Genomic DNA, 23,181 nt, shown 5'->3' with positions numbered 1-23,181 from the left:
CGTTCATAGGGTTTTCGGAGGCAAGCTCTTATGCAAGTAGTTGCCACTCCTGCTTCCAAGCTTGTTTTACTCGGGGAGCTCCACCCCACTCTCTGTCCGCATTGCGTAGCCAACCATTAATGCTTTTGACATATCAGTGTCACAGTGTTCAGACACACAGCAACCAAAAGTGACCTCAGTACGACAACTTGTACACCAGGGCTATACGACCTAGAGGAATGTCTGAACAAAAACAATGAAAGACAGGCCCGAGGGACGCAGACCAAAAGTCACTGACCTTTGGCTTGGTAGCATCGCTTTCTGTCCACTGGGCCAGCTAATCTCTCTAAGTTGATATTATTGTTGTTAAGTACCGTCGAGGTGCAGGCGACTCATAGCGACCCTATGAAGGAGAGTCCTCAACACTTGGGTGCCTTTCATCCTCTCTCCAGGTTCATAGGGTTTCCAGAGGCAAGCTATTATGGAAGTGGATGCCACTCCTCCTTCCAAGCTACCTTTCTGATAACATGCCCAAAATATATAAGACAGAGTTTCACCATCCTTGCCTGTAAGGAACACCATGGTTTCACTTCCTCCAAAGCAGATTTGTTTGTTCTTTTGGCACAAAAATGAATGGATAGATAGATAGATAGGTAGATAGATAGATAGATAGATAGATAGATAGATAGATAGATAGATAGATAGATAGAACAAGAGAGGGATCCAATGAATTATTAGTTTCTGGAAAGGCACAACTCACTATCCAAATGGAACTCTCTGAGCGACCACTGACTTTAATGAATCACAGATTATATTATACAAATCATATAAACTGTCCAGACACTCTGAGTCACAATTCTCATTACTGCCTACAACAAATAATCCATTTAAAAGCATCAATAGAGTATATGCTGTGTAACATGAAATGCAACAAAGATCAAGTGTCAATAGCATGAAACAGTTTCTGGAAGTTTTCTCTCTGATCAGTTCTTCACTATTTTTTATTTCTAAAATACAAAAAAAGGTATGAGAAAAATTAAAATTAAAATTAAAATAAATCTGTGTAAGTCTAGTCCTCAAGTTATTTAAAATTTACTAAGGATGGGGCTACCAGTACCAAAACAAACAAACAAATACTAGCAATGGAAAATAGTAATATAAACTATGACATAAGACAATATAATATATTTACTGCCACAGCACACATTTCAAACCCACCAGATGCTCTGCAGGAGAAGAACAGTCTCTTCCCATATGATTTAGTAACTCAAAGCACGCTGGAGGGTCAGCTATGAGTCAGTTCTGAATCAATGGCACACAACAACATAATAGAGAAAGGGAACTCTGGTGGCCTAGTGGTAAAGTCATGTGTTACCAACTCAAAGGCCCATGGTTCAAATTCACCAGTGGCTTTTCAGAAAAATGATGGACAATCTCTTTCTGCGTTATTTATAGTCTCTGAAAGCCTACTGGAGAGACAGTTGTGCATTAGCTCTGAATCAATGGCACGTAAGAGCATAATGGAGAAATTGCATTCATTAAATTAAAAGAAGAATAATGCAGGGCAGTAGATGTTGTTACTCTTAGAAACATAAACACACTGCACTATTGCTTTGGAAAAATTAGAATTTAGACAAAGTTTATAATTTAGGCAAGCATGGATGGACACAAAAGGAATTTGAAAAGAAGACACAATCCCAGCTCAGTCAGAAGGGGAGCAGTGCTTGAAAAGGAGGGATGTCCCTGGATAAACCCATTGGGCATGACAAATGTTTGAATCATAGAATGTTTCAGCATTTAATAAATTTTTTCAGTATATGATTAATCTACTCTAACCTAGCTGTACAACTACATGACTGAGTACAAAGAGTTTATGATTGGCACATAAAAACAACAACAGATCTAACATTCAAACTCAATTAGGTATGTTTAAGTTCAAAGGTTAAGTTTTGTTTTTTTCTCCCTTTAGCCCAAAATAATTTAACCAGTTTTATGATGAATATGCAACCAGGCAGGATGAGCAAATAATAAAGATAAACCTGGTATTTATTTCATTAATCCATTTAATGAGTCTGTTGAGTTCCTACTTTTAAAGATGTTTTAATTCCTACTTGGCAGTGTATCCTTGGCATTGTCTGGGCAGTGAGTAAAGTGAAATGTATTATCAGCTATAGTCTAATGTGCGCATGCATGGTAGTAAAAGTAAAGGAAGAGGAACATAGGCTTTCTATGTGAAGACATTTCTCATTAATTACAGATATTAATTTCTCCATTGTGCTCAATTTCCACAACTTCCTAACCTAATTCATATTAAAAGGTAATTCTAAAGCCTCCCTGCTATTTGGTAGTCTCTACTTGATCAGTTATCAGTTAAATTGAGTGAACATTTACTATAGACTGAAAATATTTTGAGTGTTTACATGTCTTCATTCATATGATTCTTAAAATAGAATTATATAGATTATCCTATTTTACAAATTTAAAAAAAATTAATTTCAGATATGTTAGCAAAATTTCTCAAGCTCTGCAACTCATAAAAGGTCTTTGTAAAAAAAAAGAAAGGTCCTTGTAGAATCCCAAGTGAATATTTGAAACTACTCTGCTCCCCAGTTGTTTGTTTTGTTTTTAAAATTGTGAAATAAAGAGCAGAGTTCTTGAGAAGTGGTCTCAGTACTTTGAGCATGGTCAGCAAAGGAGAGAAAGACCCTTAAGCAGTGACTGCAATGGTGGTTGAAGCATGCTGGGTATAAGCACCTGGAAGGATGTATGCATAGGACCAGGCAGGCCTTGAACTATGGAACTTAAGGTCACTATGAGTCAGAGTCAAGTCTGGCACCTAGTTTAACAACAATAATAACTGAGTAAGTAGCAATATTTAATGGAAAGAGTAATCAATTTAACTTATAATGGGTGTCTAGAAACCTGAATCAAATACCAGATTTGCTTCTGATGTGTGGTGGCACAAACTAGCTTGCCATTTCCTTTCACTGTGCCTTTGTTTCCCCTTCTGTGATATGGGCCAAGTGCTTAACTTTCATGGTTCAGGGACTATATAGATTTCTGAGTATGTATTTGGGTGTGTTTGCACTTATAGCTACAGGATTCAAGAAGAGAAATAAGGAGCTTGAAATAAATCACTTAGGATTACAATTAGCATAAGGATAAAAATATTTAGAAAAGCAAGAAATATTACTTGGATACAACTGTTATTTGTGTAAAACAAGTTCCACAGATTAAATGATATAAATATCTGATTTTACAACATACTATATTCTTCTTCCCCCAAAGGGGTAGTTTCCATATAGCACAATCTATTTCAAATGGAAGTACACACACACACACACACACACACACACACGTATATGTATATGTATATGTATATGTATATGTATATGTATATATACATATACATACAATAGTTATGTGAGAAGATTCAGATTCAGATTAAATTGTTCTAAACATATTATTTAAAATGTGAACAGCTTAGGAAAGTTTACCAAACTCAAAGAACAATTTAAAGCTAACGAACCTCCCCTGAAACAATAGCCTGAGCCTAGACCTCTTTCTTTATTTCCTATGTTGCAAGTTCTTCTAGAAATAAATGGCAAAGTGACACAATTTCCAAAGGAAGACAAAATGAGAGGGAGATCCGGTGGCCTAGTCCAAAGTGATCTGTGCTGCCGACCCAAAGTTCATTCCTCTCTGGGGGTGGAATCCACCTGTGGCTCTGTGGAAAAGATGGGCAATCTTGTCCCCTGCGATTTGCAATCCTGGAAATTCAGTGGAGGGTTAATTAAGAATTAGTTCTTACTCAAAGACAATGAATTTGAGCTTTTGAGTTTTATTTCCTTTCTATGTTGTTAGCTCACTATTAAGTCTTACAAGAGTCCATACAGTACGCATTCTAAACTACTCTATTTGTAGCTCTTTTAAGTGTGCTGCTGCTTAGATTCTGTCTTTGTCACTCTTTTTTTACCCAGTTTGTCTTCCTCATTCCATGCTCTCTGGGAAAACTGCATTAGCTGTTGCAGTCAGATGCAACCCAGAAGTGACTTCACAGAGAAAACTTTTTTCTTGACTAGTTTTGCCAAAGTGTGCCTGCTGTTTTTGTTTCCCCCTTTTTTCCTCCTATAATGGCCTGCATAGGCTTTCATCACAGATTCTGAAATATTTCAAAGGACTGATTTGTTTACATATTCTCTTCTAGACTGGAGGCTTCTTGAAAGGAAAAGCTTTTCACTCAAGCACAGTGCATAAATCCTGGTTGTCATTCAAAACTGTTTGATAGACAAATAAATAGTGACTCTTGGGTCACACAATGAAAATACACACAGACATATGATCTAGTGGTCCAGAATTAAATAACCTTGATTACTGTATAAAATATATTAAAGTATACTACTCTAATGGCCTACTGGTAAGGAACTACATTGCCAACCCAAAGGCAATATTCTTCCATCCATCTACTGTCTCTGAAAACCCACTGGAGGGTCAGTTATCAGTTCAGCCCCAAAACAACATAATACCAACAACTCTCAAAAAAATCACTACAATTGTACTATATTAAGAAAGACCAATTAATAAAACAATAATTAAAAAAGAAAATATTATAATATTAATACCTATATATATAAAATTTTACTCACATTGGAAACTTTGGTGACTGAAACATTGATCATATTATGATGATAAACATAAGAAGTCATGCACCATAAAAGAGTCTTGAGTAGACTAAGCAAGTAATTTTAGCTATAGTAAAAATAAAGACAAACCTACTAAAATAACCAAAGAAGGCTTATTGCACTAACTTGTTGAACTCTCAGACCAAAAGAAAACTGCCAACTCTTTTGCAAAGCTTACAGTCTCAAAAGGACAAAATAACCCTAAGAGGAAGTATAAAGTCTCACCCATGGCAGTGCACATGCTTTTAGTTTTTACTGATTAACATACCAGAGTATATATATATATGACATATATATATATCAGTTCAGGTTAGCCAAAGCACTAAGATTTTATTCTCCAAGACATATGAATCCAATCAAGCTATTGTTGTTCAAAAGTAGTTTTATTCCTTTGCTAATGGATTGAAGAGAAAAAAGAAATTAAAACAAAGCCAAATATTAGTAGTTGAGTAAAAAGAACTCTTCCCAAACTCAAAGCAAAGTAACTTTGGACTCAGATTTTCTCTTCATTTTAGAACATGAAACATCAAAATAACTTTTATCACTTTGTCTAAAATATTTATGGATTTTTCTTTTAAGAAACATTTTTTCTACTTTAAATAAGAAAGTGAGAAAGGACAACATTTATAATTCACTGAACTCACAATTGCATGTATTGCAATACTTATAATTTATAACAGGAGATGACAATAGATAAGTCCAACTTAGTATCTGGGCTCATTTCTCTATCCTTTTAAATATTTCTTTTTGTATGTTGTTTAATATGTCTATTCAAGCATTGAAGAACATTGCCTTTTGAAGTTAATTTTAAAAGTAGAAAAAAACAAATCTTACAGAACTCTCAAAAGTGATCCACAAAGTTTCCAATCCATAGCTGTAAACAACGGGCAATTAAAATAAAAATAAACCCTGTTTGAAATTTTGAATAGAAAACAAAAGGGCTTATACAAAAGTGAACATGAAGTGAGTTCTCTTAATAAAACTTATAAACACAAACATCAAATTTTAGTACCCAGACACAGTAAAAACTTATTAAGTAAAATAAAGGTGGGAAATACTTTGCATTGACTTGTTATTTTTTTTTTTTTAAGATTCACGTTTTAGATATTAAGTCTTCAACAGCTTACTTCCCCTACCCAAGAGACAAATACCACTTTTCTTTTGGACTTTCTTCAGTAAGAAACACAAGATCAAAATGTTAACAGAGAATGTAATCCACTTAAATTATGCAACTGAAATTCCACAGCTGGCCTATTTGTCTGGCTCACTGCTGAATGAACAAAGTGCCACTGAAAACCTTTCCAATAACAACGCCCTCGTTCCTGACAAGGGGTAAATCTTGTAAACTTAGACTCAAGTTCTGAGGCTCATTAGCCACAGCGAGTGAATGTTGGTGGGGTGACAATGCCAGGCTGGTAGCACTCATGCCTCTGAAGCAACCAGCCCACCCAGAGATGGGGATTTATCAGATCATTATCACCTGTTTTTAGTGATAATCAGTTATTAGTTAATGTATAGAAGATGATCAGATATTTCTCCAGATTGTGCCCTAATGCTACTACAACCATTTAATGTAAAAGCCTGGCTCTTAAACAATTAAGCAGCACGTTCAGAGCACTTTTAAAAGGAAAGACTGTAAATCTTAATCTAAAGCACAATCTATAGTTTTTAGCCTTCTCTGATTTCTTGACTCTGGCCTACCTAAAAAATTTTCACTCTTCTCCCCTCTCCATCCCCCCCACAAGTGTGAGGGTGAACCTGAATTACAAACAGTTAAACCTGAAGGTCACTTCACAGCAGCGTTCCAACATGCTCCCCCAGCGAGGCTGCATAGCAACAATAAAACAAAGCCCTTGCAACCACCTGTAATAATCTGCTTGCTCAACCAGCAATCTGAAAAGTCCCGAAGCTACACAAGGTAGACATTTTCTGCAGCTGGTTTAGCATGTACATCGTGCCCAGTTGCCGGGCTCGGCTCCTCTTACCTTTACGTTAGTCCGGAGTGCACAGTAACATGCAAAGAACATTGCAGTAAATAAGGAGCATATGGACCGGTATTCAGCTTCTCAGCACAGCGCAAGCCCCACACACACACGATCCTGGGCATGTGCTACTAAGGAGCATCCGTTCCCTCTGTCAGTTTGAAAATGCATTGATCTCTGTTTTCTCTGACTACAAAACGACATGTCTTGAAGGCACTGAATGAGGGCTCAAAATCTCTTCATTGGCTATATATAGCATTGTGCCCAGTAATTTCAATTAGCTGAGAATTCAGCGTCTGAAAGTTAAGACCTCAGTTGCTTTTCTTCAGTAGCATTTTAAATCACTGGGTTTAAAAAAAAAAAAAAAAGCCGGGAGAGGGGGAATGAGCTCACCCAGGAAGGAGGGGGGAAAGGTGAAGAATTGAAATTTAACCAATGAGTTACTTATATCTCAAGAGAGCCTTGGTGTTATCCTATTAGATACTTTACAACGGAATTGCATCGGGGAGACTGTAAATGAAGAGGAAGTCCTTTTCCCCGTGGAGGTTTATTATGGGCTCTGCACTACATTCCAAGCAATTTGGATGCAGCACCCTGTTTGGCAAATATTACAAATCACTGCAAACACATCTCATTCTGCTTCTCTGGTGGAAGAGGACCAGGACTACAGGATCACTGTAAAGCTAAGTCCCCTAAAATATCAGCTATGTTCCCCTATGGTGATACTCATTTCCATGGCTCTGAAGTACTACCTTCTCTTACTTCACTGTCTTAAAATATCTGGTACATTTCCTAGGGAGGTCTAAAGTTGCAAGGCTCTCTAATAAAACAATACATCCAATTTCCCTGCAAACAGTGTTTTATTGGTAAATGACTATCAATAATAGGAGACTGGATTAGAATGAAGACGGAGGATTCCAGGAGATGGTATAACCTCAGATTCCTAGCCACTGCTGTTGAATGTAAAATGTTCAGCTGGCTCTGAAAGAGAGAGAGAGAGACAGAGAGAGAGAAAGAGAGAAAAGCTTCTGCCCCCATGAATTTATAAGGAGGAAAAAAATCCCCACTTAATTCAAAGTCATCATCAGATCCTACTGTCTCTTGTCATTCCTGTCAGGCACCGGATGCTGCAAATTAACTCAATTTTTACTGAGTCTAAAAGACAAAGTCCAATTTAAGGTCCTAAACTCTTATTTGGAGCCTGGAGAAGCCCTAATGCTCAGCAAGAACTGTGGAGCTATCTGGTGAAATGCAAGCAGAAAGGAACAGTTTTCACTGCAGCAAAAATAGTGGGAGGAAAAAGAGTGGTTATGTCTTTACCACAACGCTCCCCATCAGCTTACAGCAACAGGGAAGATCAGCATAACTCACTAGAAAAAGCTGCAGTGACTTTTAGGATTTTTTTCTTTATTATGTTTTGCATAAGCCACCCCTCCTCTGGAACCTGCAGTGGTTCTAAGGCACTGTCAGAGTCACCAGGCATTTCTCCTGGGCAATGAGGTGAGGCAGCTTCAGGAGAGCCAATGTATTTAAGGGAGAGAAATTAAAGGAAGAAGAAAAGCAGGGTTTTCTCTCTTAATGACAAGCATTCAGAAAGTGTCGTCAGTTCTGACTAAATAGCTATTTTGGGCTGTCATTGTTTGTGCCTTTTTTAGGAAGGAAAAAGGCAATCTTGTCTTAAGCTGGAGATTCTCTAGCAACTTAAGAGAAGGCAGCCACTTAATACGATTCCCAGTTCCGTCTGTCATATGAATCTAGGTAATTATAAATCATAAGCACTTGCAACATCACCAGTGACTTCCAAGGCATTAAAAAAAAAAACAAAACCTACACAGATGCCTCATCCTCTCATTCCACAACTTTTATTCATAGCTTTCAAGGCAGAATCAAGCAGTTCAGTTGACAATACTTTTGTCTCTTGGGGTCAAAGCAGGTCACAGTTCCTGCAGCTCTTCCCACTGCACGAACCCAAACATAGTAACTCAGTACCATGGAAAACAGGAGAAGACTGAAAAGAATGTCTTTCTCCATTGGGAGTTTAGGGAATTTTTTTTTTTTAAATCAGCCTATAAATAAATATTTTTTCTCTATTAGATATGAAAGAAATCCCAACAATTCTATTATCTTTTATTATTTTCACTAACCCCAGGGTATTTGTGACCCTGGAGAGAGAGAATAAAAGGGGACACTAGAAAAGTTATAAATGTCATAGTAGTTCACAGGCAAGGATTAAAGAGGAAAAAAGTTACAAGTGAACAAAACACATATAGGTTTTCCTGTCATGACAGTCAGGGATGGTTTCTTCTTAAAGAGCTTCAAGCATGGTTTTAACATGTATGCATTCTAAAGAAAGGATCTTTGATTTGCGGATTCACATAGAACTCGTGCCTTTGTCAATCCCATAGAACACGAATGCAGACATGGACTATACTTATTTATTTACTTTCTAATTTTTTTAAAAAATTGCGCTGTTGTTATGTGCTGTCAAGATTGAACTCTCCCGTCGACTTTTCAGAGACTGTAAATTGCACGAAAGGAGATTTGCCATCTTTCTTCCACAGTGGATTAGAACCATGTGCCTGATTTATTAATGGCACTAGGTTAGATTTATTATCTCGTTTTGTAGATGTGGGAAATGATACACTAACCATAGAGGCTAAAAGGGAGCCTGGCGGAGCAAAGGTTAAGCATTCACCTGTTAGCCAAAGTAACTGACCTAGTGACTTTGCCGGCAAAAGGCTTGATAATCTGCTCCCATAAAGACTACAGCCTACACTACTTTATGGGGTAGTTCTGTTTATCCCCATGGGGTTACTGTGTGTTAAAATAGGCTCAATGGCACAACAGTGACAATGCCTCACTAAAATGTCACTCTTATTTTTCGGCAAAACCAGGGAGTGTATCTACTATGAAACTGAGAATTGCTATTATAAGAGCAAACTGTAACCAGTTACATTTTTTTGAAGGAAAGAGAGTGAATTGAGGCTCCAATATTCACAAGTTAATGGTCCTGAAAATTATTCCCATGTGAGGAGCTTTGTTTTAATATGTTTACAATGTGGATATTTGCAATGAAATGACTAAAGATTAAATTATAGTCTATATGTATAAAATTAACTATAGAAATTAAAACCATAAACATTAGAGGAAAACATGAATTTTGGTTTGGTTTACTTGTACTCTTGTGGAGGAAAAAAATCTGGAACAATTTAAGAATAGACAAGTGTGGTGATAGAAAATATAAAATATCTTTTTGGCTAAAGTATATGCAAAGAAAAATGAAAACTGTAAAATGAAAAATAATTAAAACATTTGTTAGGAAATTTTCTTAAAATGAAATTTTGCCAATCACTAAGAACAAAACAAATAAGAAATAGGCAAATAATACAGGTCAATTTACGAAAGGGCCATAAAGGACAACTACACTTATATTCAAAGAAAGCATATGTTAGGAAATACATTTGAAGAGGCTAAGGACTTACACTGTCAACCCGAAGGGACACAGTTCAAATCCACAAGCTGTTCCCTGGGAAAAGAATAGACAATCTCCTCTTGTTGTGCTTTTCTGCTTTTGAAAACCCACTGGAGGGTCAACTATGGGTTTGTTTTGATTTTAAGGTATATAACAATAATCGAGTATTTATGATTATGATACCTTAATTGGTAAAATGCTATTTTTTTTCTCCAAGTTAATTTGAAATTAGCTATCAAATATTTTTAAAAGATACATCATAAAAGGTACACCTAGTAAGCAAATAAGCTTCTCAGGTTTCACCCTGAGTATAGTCAATCCTCATTATTCATAAATTTCTTATTCACAAATTCACCAACTCATTAAAGTTTATTTGTAACTCCAAATCAACACTTGCAACACTACCTAGTGCTATGTATCTAATTTTTTTCTTGCTTTCTGTCGCTGATCTCATCGTTTAAAATGCTCCCTAGACATAGTGCTAAAGTGCTGTCTAGTTTCTCTAAGCACAAGAAGGCTTTAATGTGCTTTATGAACAAAATATTTATGCACTTAAGACATGAGCTGTATTGCTGCTGACCACTAAACCCAGTGTTAATTAACTGTGTATAAATTAAGATGTCTTTAAATACACCCACAATGCAAAACTATGTATTTATTACAGGTGCTCTCGTGGCTTAATGGTAAGGAGTTATACTGCAAACCCAAAGGCATGCTGTTTGAATTCACCAACTGCTTCATGAGGGAAAGAGGGGCAGTCTTCACCTGTGTGATTTAAAGGCATGTAAAAACTTCCTGAGGGGTCAATTTCAAATTGGTTCCAACTCAACATACACAACAACATATATTTGCTAGGTTATAAAAGTTTTGGGACCGGAGGCTTGCAGGAACCTAATCCTATATTTTCCCTAGAAAAAGTGGTCTAATATTAGCTAAATAAGTATTTAAGGCAACTTTATAGACTGTAACTACTAAAAATAATAAGAATCAACTGTTTGACCAGGAGAACTAGATGATGCTTGATCACCACTACCACCAAAGGCTGTAACCAGGACCACAATATAAGACATTAGGTAGAGTGGTTGGGGGAAAAGGTAAAACAAAATTAAGATTCATAAGTAATACTACTAAATTCTTTAAATATCCTTTAAACTTAAAAATAAAACCACACTGGAGATCACCTTTAAATAATTTTATCCTATAAATTATAGGCCTTTAATTTGAACAATATTACTTAGGACAAACAATATCCTCAGAACAACTAAAAGGGCAGCATTTATCCCAAATAAAAGCTATGAAGGCAAAATGGGGCTGGAAAGTCAAATAAATATAAGCAGGGAGTCCAAAGTGAAAACACAATACCCCATGGATTCCCAAAAGAACAAACAAGTCCACCTTGGAGAAAGTGCAACCAGCTTCTCTTTGGAGGCAAGCATGGTAAAACTTCATTTCATATACTATTGGCATGTTGTTAGAAAGGGCCAGTCTTTGAAGAAGGATATTACACTTACAAAGTTTGTGGTGTTAGAACTTTGAAAAATGGCTCTTCTAACCATTGTGTTAACTCCCACTGGGACCATCATCTTCAGCTACTCAGCTGTGGACACATGGTCTTGAAAATCATCAACATTTGTGGGACTAATATAAGAAAGAGGGCTTTCCACACTGTGGAGAGACTGAGAGGGAGTGTGAAGAGAGACAGAGAAGAGGCTGTGGCAAATGTAGCCTGATAGAACCCTGAAGAAGGAACCAAAGTTGAACTTTGAAGTCAATGTTGAAATGTTTTCTTTTGGATGACTGAATGAAAAAGATGACTTGTGACTGCTATGAGACAAAGCCTGCTAGACTATTAAGGAAACTAGAGGTTTATTTGTGTTGATGAACTGAATTTACACTTGTTGACTAAGAAGCTGTGTGAATTAATTGAAGATTTGTGTCTTTCTGTTAGTCGAACTTGGGGCTGTTGTTCACTAAACCTGAACTTTCACTATGTGATAGACGTCATCTCCCCCATCCCCTAACCTATTTCCCTAATAAGTCCCAGTTATTAAACTAAGAGTTGTGAGTAAAGTCTGTGAGTCAGTTTGGACCCAATGGTCAATAGAAATAGAAGCAAGAGCATGGGGTGGGGGTGGGGGGTTGCATGTCTGACCTTATAGCTATTTGTTTGTTACAGGCCATGGTCTTTGCAATTACTTGTTGTGCATCAGAGCTGACAATGCCCAAGGATGACAGAAGAAGAATTGATGCCTTTGAGTTGTGGTGCTGGAGAAGAATATTGAATGGATTGCTAGAAGAACAAAAGGTTTGTCCTGGAGAGAGTGAAACCAGGCTGCTCCTTGAATAAAAAAGATTTTGAAGCTTCATTTTACATACTTAGGGCATGTTACAAAGAGGGACCAGTCCTTGGAGAAGGACATCATGCTTGAAGGATGGAATAACAGCACAAGAGAGGAAGATCCCGGTTGAGATGGATTGACTGAGTGGTTAAGGTAATTGGGGTAAGTGTGTCAGGGACAACTAGGGTGGTTCAAGATAGAGCAAAGTTCAGAGTTGTTGTATATAAGGTCACTATGAGTCTCAAGCGACTCAACAGCACATAACAACAATAAAAATGGATGTTACTGATGGTGACAGTTACCCTTTATGAAGAGGGTAGAAGTCAGACTCTGCATTCCCCATGCAAAGATGAAGAGTCAGCCTAAGAGAAGAACATGTCCAACCCTGTGCCATCCTTACCAACTCTAACACATGTAGCCCATTGCTACAGTCACTGTATCGTTCTATCTTGTTGGAGGCCTTTCTCTCTTTTGCTGACCCACCATCTTTCTAAGGATAGTATCTCTTTCCTAGGAGCAGCCTCTCCTAGCAACAAGTTGTAGTGACACAGTGTCTATAACAATGGGCTCAAATATATCAGAGATTATGAGGGTGTCATAATATAGGGCAAGGTTCAGATCTATTGTTCATAAGATCACAATGAGTAACAGTGGACAATATGGCACATAATAACAACAGTATTTTACAAAGCTCTTCAAGAGATCTCAATGTGCAGTAGTGTTGAAAAAAACTCAGTTAGTAGATAGGAGCCAACAAATATATTTTGCAAAGGGCCACAGCGTAAATATTTTCAACCTGACATCCTTATCATCTTTGTCACAACTACACAACTCTCAACTGTAATGTTAAAGCAGCTATAGCATTATGTAAATGTATTCCAACAGAACTTTATTTATGAGGATTCAACTTTGAATTTTATAATGTGTTATATCAGAAATATCTTTATCTTTTGATTTGTCTCAAGCACTAAAAACTGTAAAAACCGTTCTTAGCTTGTAGTTTGCTCATCTCTCTTCTAGAGTTCAGAAGATTAGTTCTCAAAGTGTGGCTTTAGGCTAGCAACACAACAACAGTGTAAGTTAGTACTTTGTTACATATTAAAAGTCTCAGGTCTCAGCCCAGACATATTAAATCAAAAAGTCTAGGTAAGGGCTTGGGAATCTGTGTTCATAAATCCTCCAAGTGATTTACATTTAAAGTAAAGTTTTGAGAACCACTATTCTCAGGAGAAAAATTGATATAGGTGTTCAAAAGTGTACAAAGAATGACTATAAAGCAAAGGTAGAAACAACAGTCCTAGAGAGAGGAGAAGTATAGAATATAGAGCTAAGTACTGGTGCAAATCAAAACTTAAGAGCAATGCTGTCATTCTGAAAATTACAGTGGGTCTGATTCAGACCATGGTCTTTTCATTCACTTTCTATCCATCTGAGAGGTAGACAATGAATAAGGATGGCAGACGAATTGCTGTCTTTGAATTGGGGTATTGCAGAAGAGCACTCAATATCCCATGGACTGCCAAAAGAAAAAACAGATATGACTTGAAAAAAGTAGAGTGCTCTGTGGTGGCAAAGCTTCCTTCATCTCTCATACTTTGCACATGCCGTTAGGTGAGGCTATTCCTAATAAAGAGATACCATCCTTAGAAAGATAGAGGATCAGCAAAAGAGAGAAAGACCTCCAACAGGACTGAATGATACAGTGACTGCAGCAATGGGCTGTGTGTGTTAGAGATGGTAAGGCTTGCACAGGATTGGACAGGATCAGGTCTGTTGTTCATAAGGTCACCATGAGTCATGGTTTATTTGATCGTAACTTGTAACAAGCGTCAAGGACTCTCCTTCATAGGGTCACTATGAGTCACCTGCGACTTGACGGCACTTAACAACAAGAACTTTGTAACAAGAACTGGCACAAATGGGACATGTTCAGAGTAGAAATCAAAGATTCTGAAATAGATACCATGTAACACCAAGGACTCAAATAAAACTGTCACCACAACTCAGTACTGTAGAGTTGGTTCCTCCTCATAGTGATCCTCCACAGAGTTTCTAAGGCTTCAAATCTCATTCGGGCAGGGTACCTACCTTACTCTTACGGAGCTACTAAAGATGTGCAACCTTCAGGTTAGAGCACAACTTGCTACTGCTACATCATCAGAATTCCTTATACAACACCTTAGAATCTAGAACCTGTAATAGTCATTAGAAACTCATGCAAATTTCAGGTCTTAGAATAAAACAAAATAAAATAATTAGATTATTATCCTTTTTTACCACTTCCCAGCTCTCTGACCTTAAGCAAGTTATATAACTTCTCTGTGGTGAAAGCTATGATTCTACAAAATAAAGAAAAACACTATTTCATCCAGATATTATATAGACTAAATAAACAAGGTGTAGAAACTTCTTGGCCTAAAATCTAAAAAAGTATACCAACCACCTTTGAGTCAATTCTGTCTCTGACGTACCCTGTTGGTCAGTGTAGAATTGTTCCACAGAATTTTCAAGGCTGTAAATCTTCATGGAAGAAGACTGTCTCATCATTCTCCCATGGAGTAGCTTGTATGTTCAAGTCATTGACTTTCTGGTTAGTAGAGAAATGCTAGCTAGTGGCCCAGAGGTAAGGAGTTGCACTGCCAAGCCAAGTGCATGTGATTTGAATCCACTAGTTGCTCTGTTAGGAGAAATACGGGCTATGTAATTTCATGTGATTTATTACCTCTAAAAATCTGCGGGAGGGTCAGCAATGAGTCCATTTTGACTCAATGGTACACACCAACAATAATATCTAGAAAATGTAATCAGAAAAGTCCTCAATCTGCTGTAGTCTTTGGATATTGTGTTACTAACCAAAGAGCTGTCTTTGGCAGTTGGACAGTATCCTCTCATTGAGAATTACAGTCTCAGAAACTCCACGGAGGGTTGGGTTAAATTAGAACCAACTCAACTGCAATAAGTTTCTTAATATAAGAAGATTGAAATCATGTATGTTAGGAAGAAGGGAAAAAAATTATTAGTTACATCGATTAACTTCTAAATACCTAGAAAATACTCTGCAGTGGTGTTGATCATCCAGGACTTGGCTTGGATTTCCATTCAGCCTTAAAAGGGGTTTTCAGAAGAGTTGGCCATCTTATTATAATGCTTTGCATTACAATGGATTTAGTAATATTGACCTTTAGGCAATAATTTTTTTCTAGATTATTATTTCTTTTTGTTTATGCTTAAGATCTCATTCTGAATAAATCTCACAGCTCCACTCTATTGGAAGGTATGATCCAAGGGACACTCATAGCTTTCTTGGAGATGTGGTTTATAGCCTTAAGATCCTATGTAGAAGAATGCTCCTGGGAAGCTTGACCTTGTTCACTCTGTATACTGCATCTAACCTGCCCCAAATGCCCCACTAAGAAACAACAGTCAACAACCAACAACCTCACCCTGCAGGTACCATGCCCATTGTTCACCGGCCTCTGTAACCACATGCACTGGCCTACACCATCTATGAAGATATGAGGCATTTGGTGACGACGTTTTCCTTTCTGTGAGACCTTCCACTGAATTGCAGAACCAAAAGACACATATAGAATTGAGAGAGCTGAGGGGAGAGAAAAATATAATATTAAAGTGAATGGAATAGTACACTATTTTGGAGAAATTGGCTATTTAGGACCTTCTTAACCTTCACCTTATAAAAACCAGTTTTGTACTAAAAACCCAAAACATAAAAAATCACCTCATTGCTGTCGAGTTAAAACTGAGTCACAGCTAATTCTCCACTGATTTTTTCTGAGACTGTAAATCATACCAGAGGAGACTACTCATTTTTATCTGTCAGAGTAGCTGGCAGATTCAAACTGCCAGCCTGTAGATTGGCAGCACAATTCTTTACCCACTAGGTCACCAGAGCTGGGAGTCTTGTTATGTGAAAGAAAAAATGAATGTATTCTTGTACTAATTCAATGTTGTTAAAATTTATTTTTATTATTATTATTATTATTATCATTATTATAAGAATTTCTTGGAGATTTGCTAAGGAATAATTTATAAGCTGGAAAATATTTCAATATGATTCAGAGCTCCTAAAGATTTTTTACCAAAACATTACTAAAGGCAGATGAAAATACGTTTAATCCCCTATATATATAGGTGCAAATATGTAATTATCTTTGATATCTCATTTTTTACTTAGTCACATAAATTTAAATTCAAATCAAGAATATCTGTATTTGTTAAAATGTTTTATATTACTTAGTAACCAGTAAAGTTAACAAGCAAAGAGTATGGTTTGATGCTTATCCCAAGGATTTGAGGACCTCTGATACACATACTGTATAAGACTCTGGATACGTACTCATGCTGCAGGTTATAAAAGAGAGAACTATCCCATTTAATTCTTATCCTTGCAACAACCCTGAGGGCATTGTCATCACTCTCTTGTGTCCAGTGAGGACAACTAGCCCAATTATTCTTATAATGTTTAAATTTGTACAGTAGCTGGAAGTATAACTTTAATACTAAGCCTTCTAATTTCAAAGCCTAGAGCAAATATTTCTAAGTCTACGCCTAGACAATGATTCTTACTGATATCAGTTCTTTTTTTATGCAACATTATATACAAATATTTAGTAATATTCAACTTAGTATCATGATAAAATACATGCAAATAACTTATCTTTACATAAAATTTAAAAAGTCAAAATTAAACAACTTAAGGGAGAAATAAATGAAGAAGTATAAATGAAATAAAGTGCATCTCAGTGAAAATGCTTGGGTAAAACTCAACCATTGGTATAATTCAAATGATTGCATCCATTTATGCAGGCAGCATTTGAACTGACTAGGGAGTTCTTGTGGTATAGTCTAAAATGGGTCGTGCAGCTAACCCAAAGGCTCCGTATCTCTGCTGTTTAAACCCACCAACAATTCTAAGGAACAAAGATGAGTAGCCTCCTTTCATTATGATTTACAGCCTCAGAACCCCAATAGAAGGTCATTATGTGTGTGAAGCAACTCAATGCACGTAAAAAACTCAAAAATCACAGGTGACGTTGCTATCAGTGGCAATGAGACTCTGAATGGGTGCAAACTTTTCCCAAGATTCTGAGAACAATGAGTGATCCTTGTTCGTATGCTACAAGTGTTACATTATTTAAAATTCTGTGTATGTTTAAGCTATTCAGAAGATTTGTTACATAAATAAAATGATGTTAGATTATAAGCAAGTTAGATTTTAGAATCAAGTGATTGAAATTTTACATCTAAATGGATGCAATTTTAAAGCATAGGATAATTCTTTTGGGCCAGATTGCATTTTTCAGGCCAGTAAGCAACCCTGACCTACCCCCAGTTCCATCTCGATGATAGATAATAACATCAACCTCATATGCCAACAAAATATACAAATATCTAATTTCTAATTCTCTCACATATAAGATAGTACTGTTGTTTTTGATGATTGCAGTAGAGTGGAGCATAACTCATAGCGACACTATGAACAAAAGGCCTGAAGCCTTTCTATAACTATCAGCATTTATCAAAGTTCATAGAGTTTCCAGAGGCATGTTGTTTAGAAAGTGGATGCCACTTGAACTACTTGAACTACTCTTCAGAGTAGATGTGGCCATAGGAACACACAGTTGCAATGATAGTTTTTATTTATCTACCATAATTATTCAGGACTCTCTATAAATCCTACAGAGCTTTGACACACACTTAGGAATGTCAAAAACCAACTTTTCTGGATTTCTGGAGACTGAGAAAAATGTAAAAATGCAGGCCTTCTCAACAATCACAGATCCTAGACTACAGACTGAGAGAATTAAAGAGCAGAAGGATCTCATTCCATGAACATAAAACAAACAACAACAACAACAAAAATCTCCATGAGATTACAGGAGTAGCTCAGAAAGCATGTCATTCCTTAAAGATCAGATCAGGGCAAATCTTATTCTTGTGATATCTTCCCTGGTGATACCAACCCACACAGACTTCTTTTTCTGAATGTCTATAGCGCGTATTGTCTGTACTGCCCAATTTAGTACTTGATTATAAGCTGCCTTGTATTGTTCTCTCATCACTTTCTGTGTTAAAGAGATTCATCTTTTTAACCCCCTTTTAGCTTTTCCAAAACAAAGACCATATGAGAACTGAAATATATAGTTCCCTTTGGAATGATACTGTTTAATTATTTTTCATTAACAGTTTGATGAACAGCTGAAAATAAAGACACGAAAAGCCTCATCAGGACTCCAGTACTGTCATATATCCTACCTCATTTAGCTGAATCCTTCTTAGTCTCTTCAAAGGTGGTATAAAAAATTTTCTATTTTCCATGAAACTCAAATCTATTTATTTTAACAAATGACTTGAACTGCTGTCTTACAGAGAAAAGAAGTCATTATGCAGAAAGTAACTAACTTCAAGGTAGAATATAGAGAAAAGATTGATGTTGTCAATGATTTCATTTTACTTGAATCCACAATCAACACCTATGGCAACAGTATCCAAGAAATCAAAAGATATATTGCACTGGGAAAATCTGCTGTAAAGGATTTCCAAAATAAAGGTTCTTCCAAAGCGAGGTTGTTTGTGTAAAGCCCAAGGTACACCTGATCCAAGCCATGGTCTTTTCAACTGCTTCCTATGCCTCTGAAAGTTGGACAATGAACAATGAATAAGGATTAAAGAAGACTTGATGTCTTAATATTGCAGTTTTGAAGAAGAGTATTGAGTATTTTATACACTCAAAGGAACAAAGATGTCTGCCCTGGAGGAAGGGCTAACTGCGTGCTCCTTGGAGGCAAGGATGATGAAGCTTCCACCCACATCCTTTGGACGTGCTGTCAGGGGGAACCAGTCTGGAAAAATGCATCATGCTGGGAAAGATAAGAGAAGAAGACACTCAACAGATGGATTGACATAGGGACTAAAACAATAGGCCTGAGCATATCAGAGGTCATGAGGATGAGGCACAATAGGACAAGTTTCAAACGTGCAAAAGTGTATGAATGGAAATCCAAGGTCTCTGTAAACTCTCATTAAAATTGCAATTCAAAAAAAGAGGGGTGAAAAAGCTGCCCATGATATTCCCATGAAATACAAAATTCTAAAATAATCTTACTTTGTTTTATATCAGTTAGAACTAAAATTTTTAAATCAATATATTGTAGGTACATCCATAAATAAGTACATTCGAGAAAAATTGGCAAAAAAAAAAGAGAATAGGGCAAGTTTTAGAGTTGTTCACAAGATTGTAATCAACTTGATGGCACCTAACAAGAACAATAATAATCAACTTCTGCCAGCAAACAAATTAAAAATAATAAACAGTTGCTTCCACTCTTTTTATCCTGTTATAATGAGGGTATCATACTTTCTACCTAAGGCATTCTGTAACCCAACATTCACAAGTTTTCAAGAGCTCCAACAAATATTGCCCTTTCCTCCCTGCTTAAATCCTTCTTTTTGTTTACTTCTTCTTATGAAAAATTAAACATGTTCAAATCCCATTTATTTTTAAAAAATTAAAGAACAAACTGCTACCATTTGCTCACTATTCCTCAAAAGAAATGTGATCTAGTGTGGAAATACTAGAACAACATCATTGCTACTACAGGAAAGTGAAATCTTACTGAAAATGGTTTAAAAATGGCTGGAGCAATATAGCAATAGGAACTACAATACATTCAAATTAGATTCAAGAGAGATCATAGAACAAAGGATACAATTGAGGACATGAGATAGATTTTGGCTGAAAGTAGAGAATATCAGAAAGATCTTGACCTGTGTTTCAGTGATTGTACAAAGGCATTTAATCTTATGGAGCACAATAAATTTCTGAAAATTATGATAATTCCAGAATACTTAATTGTGCTCATGCAGATTCTATACATAGACCAAGAAGCAGTCCTTCAAATAGAAGAAGGGGATACTACATTCTACACTGCATAGTGCTCTGATGGCTTAGTGGTAAGAAGTTGCACTGGCAGCCCAAAGGCACATGGTTTGAATTACCAGCTCTTCTGCAGAAGATAGATGGGCAATTGCCTTCAGGGCAATTTACAGCCTCTGAAAATCCACTGAATGGTCAGTTCTAAGCAAATATTGAATCAGCTACTCTAACAACAACATAGTTTAGAAGCATAAAAGGTGTTATCAGGGTTGTATTCTTTCACTACACCTATGTTGAAGGAAGTGAAACCAGGGTGCTCCATATAAGTAAAGATGGTGACATGTGTCTCACATTCTTTGGACATGTTGTCCAGAGGGACTAGTCCTTGGGAAAATACATCATGCTGGGAAAGTTGGAGAGTCAGAGAAGAAGAGAATCCTCAACATAGACTAAAAATGGATTCTAGCATATCGGAGAGCATGAAGCTGTAGAAGGCTAGGGCAAGGTTCAGATCTGTCTTCCATAGGGTCCCTATGAGTATTGATGTTGGTACAATGCACCTAATAATGACAACATCCAACCTGTATGCTTAGCAAATAATCTTAAACTATAGGGTACATGAAGAAAACTGTGGTATCAGGATTGGAGGAAGACACAACCTTGCTTGCAGAAAAAGAACACTTGACAACTTACTGACAAAGGTTGAAAATTATAGCATCAGTATGGATTGTACTGAAACATTAAAAAGACAAAAAATCCTCACAATTAGACTAAAAAACAACATCATGATGAATGGATAAAATATTGCAGCTGTGAAGTATTTCATTTTAAGTGAAACTGTAATCAATGTCAATGGAAGCAGCAGTAAAGGCATCAGATGACATTACTGAATTAACAAATCTACTGCAAAGAACCTCTTTAAGGTGCTAAGGAATGAGGATGCCACTTTGAGCATTAAGGGCCACCAGACTAAGCCATGGTCTATTTGGTAATCTCCATGCAAGTAGAAATTGGAGCATGAACAAAGATGATCTAAGAAAAACTGATGCCTTTGAATTGTGGTGCTGGCAAAGGATACTGAGGTATCAAAGGCTGCCAAAAAAAGAAACAAGTCTGTCTTGGAAGAAGGGCACCCAGAGTTGTTTGTAGATACAAGGATGAGGTGACTTTGTCTCACATACTTTGAGCACTATATAAGGATGAGCCAGTCCCTGAAGAAAACAAAGGTCAGTGAAAAAGTGTAAGATCCCCAACAAGGGATACTGACACAGTGAGTGGAACAATAGGTTAAGCTCAGCAGAGATTGTAAAATTGCTGCAGGATTAGGCAATATTTAGTTCTGTTGTACATAGAGTCACTATGAGTCAGAGCCAAGTGGGGACCACTACCAACCACACTCATGTTCCCACATCAAGCTTTCTCCTTTCTTCATACAAACATTCCTTCACATATAACCTCACTCATTGTTCATACTGACTGTGACTTCTTAACACACTGTCTTATATTTCCATAACTCCTACTAACCAGGCATCATAACTAACATTTCATTACTTCAGTAGTCAATTCTCTACCAACACCACTACTAAACATCTCAAGAGATCCCTTTTTCTTGAAATACTCTACTTTGTTTCTGCTTAAATAAAAATTTTATTTCAATATTTCAGTCTTTTTCCTGGCTCTTCCTCCAGTCACAGACTTTATCTGAGTTCCATCAGAATTCAACCTAGACACTGTTGGTTGTTATTTTTAGGTAATTGCACACCATTCCCTATATTTTCTTGGTAAATCTCATGTTATCCATTGCTACTTCTATGCCAATGGCTTCCACATAATTTTCCTCTGACTCATATTACTTCCCTGAGTTCCTATTCTATTGATTGATTGATTACTGACTATCCCTGAAATATTGATAGATCTCAAGCTTATTTTTTGGCAAATAAAATTTTAATTTCTGCTTGAAAATTATTTCTTAATTTTATTTTAGTAAGTGGTACTAGTATCTATTTCAATTCATAAGTCAGAAACCGAACAGTTATCTTTGGCAACTCTTTTTCTGTACTTCCAGCAGTCAGTCAGTTATCATGCCTGCAAATTCTCCTACATGTATTTCTTCAATCTGGATTTTCTTTTTATATTGGAATTTGTATTGTCACATCAATTACTGCATAAACTTCTTAAATGTCTTATTTACATTCCTTACACCACTCTAGTATATTTCATTTAGAACTCTGAAAACTATCTTTTCCAAACATTAATCTGGACCATATCACCTCTTGTCACTCACAAGTTCTGCTCACTTCCTAGCACTGTTTAAATAATTAACAAGCCCTACTTGGTACAATTTTGCCTGATTTGGAAGTAGTTTCTATTTCACATTCTGTGCTCCAGTCACATTGAAATTGATTCTATTCCTGGCAAGTACCATGATTTTATCTAACAGAACACTTTCCTACCTACATCTGCATAAGTCTGGAGCATTGTGTGGAGATGCTTTTGGTTGACATAATTAGAATGTAGGTTGTTACTGGTATATGTTGGGTAGAAAGGTCAGCTGTGGTGCTAAATCCTACAATTATCTTCATGGCAAAAGATTGTCCAGATTAAAATATCAATAATGGTGAGATTGAGAAAGGTCGGTTTTGAAGGCTTTGCACTTTACTCTTACTAGACATCTTTTTGGTACTTGCCATTAAATCAGGTTCACTTACTATTGATGCTATACCATATTTTTCTTCACCGCTGGAGAAGCTCAATATCAGCTGTGAAAACTAGGCTGGGGGCTGATTGTGGAACAGACCACCAATTACTCATATGCAAGTTCAAGCTGAAG

General features: G+C 36.6%; 1 protein-coding gene across 3 annotated transcripts in view; it reads right to left on the bottom strand.

Moving 5' to 3' along the window:
- DLG2 (discs, large homolog 2 (Drosophila)) overlaps positions 1–6,994 on the bottom strand; it is a 1,891,340-nt gene extending 1,884,346 nt beyond the window's left edge. The window contains exon 1 of one of the 3 annotated variants that reach the window (XM_006895272.1): positions 6,647–6,994. In XM_006895272.1, coding sequence (XP_006895334.1) covers positions 6,647–6,688 — 42 coding nt within the window. In that variant the 5' untranslated portion in view covers positions 6,689–6,994. The remainder of the gene's footprint in view (positions 1–6,646) is intronic. The other 2 variants (XM_006895270.1, XM_006895271.1) reach the window with 2 other exon arrangements.
- Between the last annotated feature and the right edge of the window lie 16,187 nt (positions 6,995–23,181).

Source organism: Elephantulus edwardii, unplaced genomic scaffold (assembly GCF_000299155.1).
Source record: "Elephantulus edwardii isolate Elephantulus edwardi_28Jun2011 unplaced genomic scaffold, EleEdw1.0 scaffold00163, whole genome shotgun sequence".
NCBI classification, from domain to species: domain Eukaryota; kingdom Metazoa; phylum Chordata; class Mammalia; order Macroscelidea; family Macroscelididae; genus Elephantulus; species Elephantulus edwardii.
The sequence above is the reverse complement of the archived record's forward strand: the minus strand, read 5'-3'. Positions and strand labels throughout refer to the sequence as shown.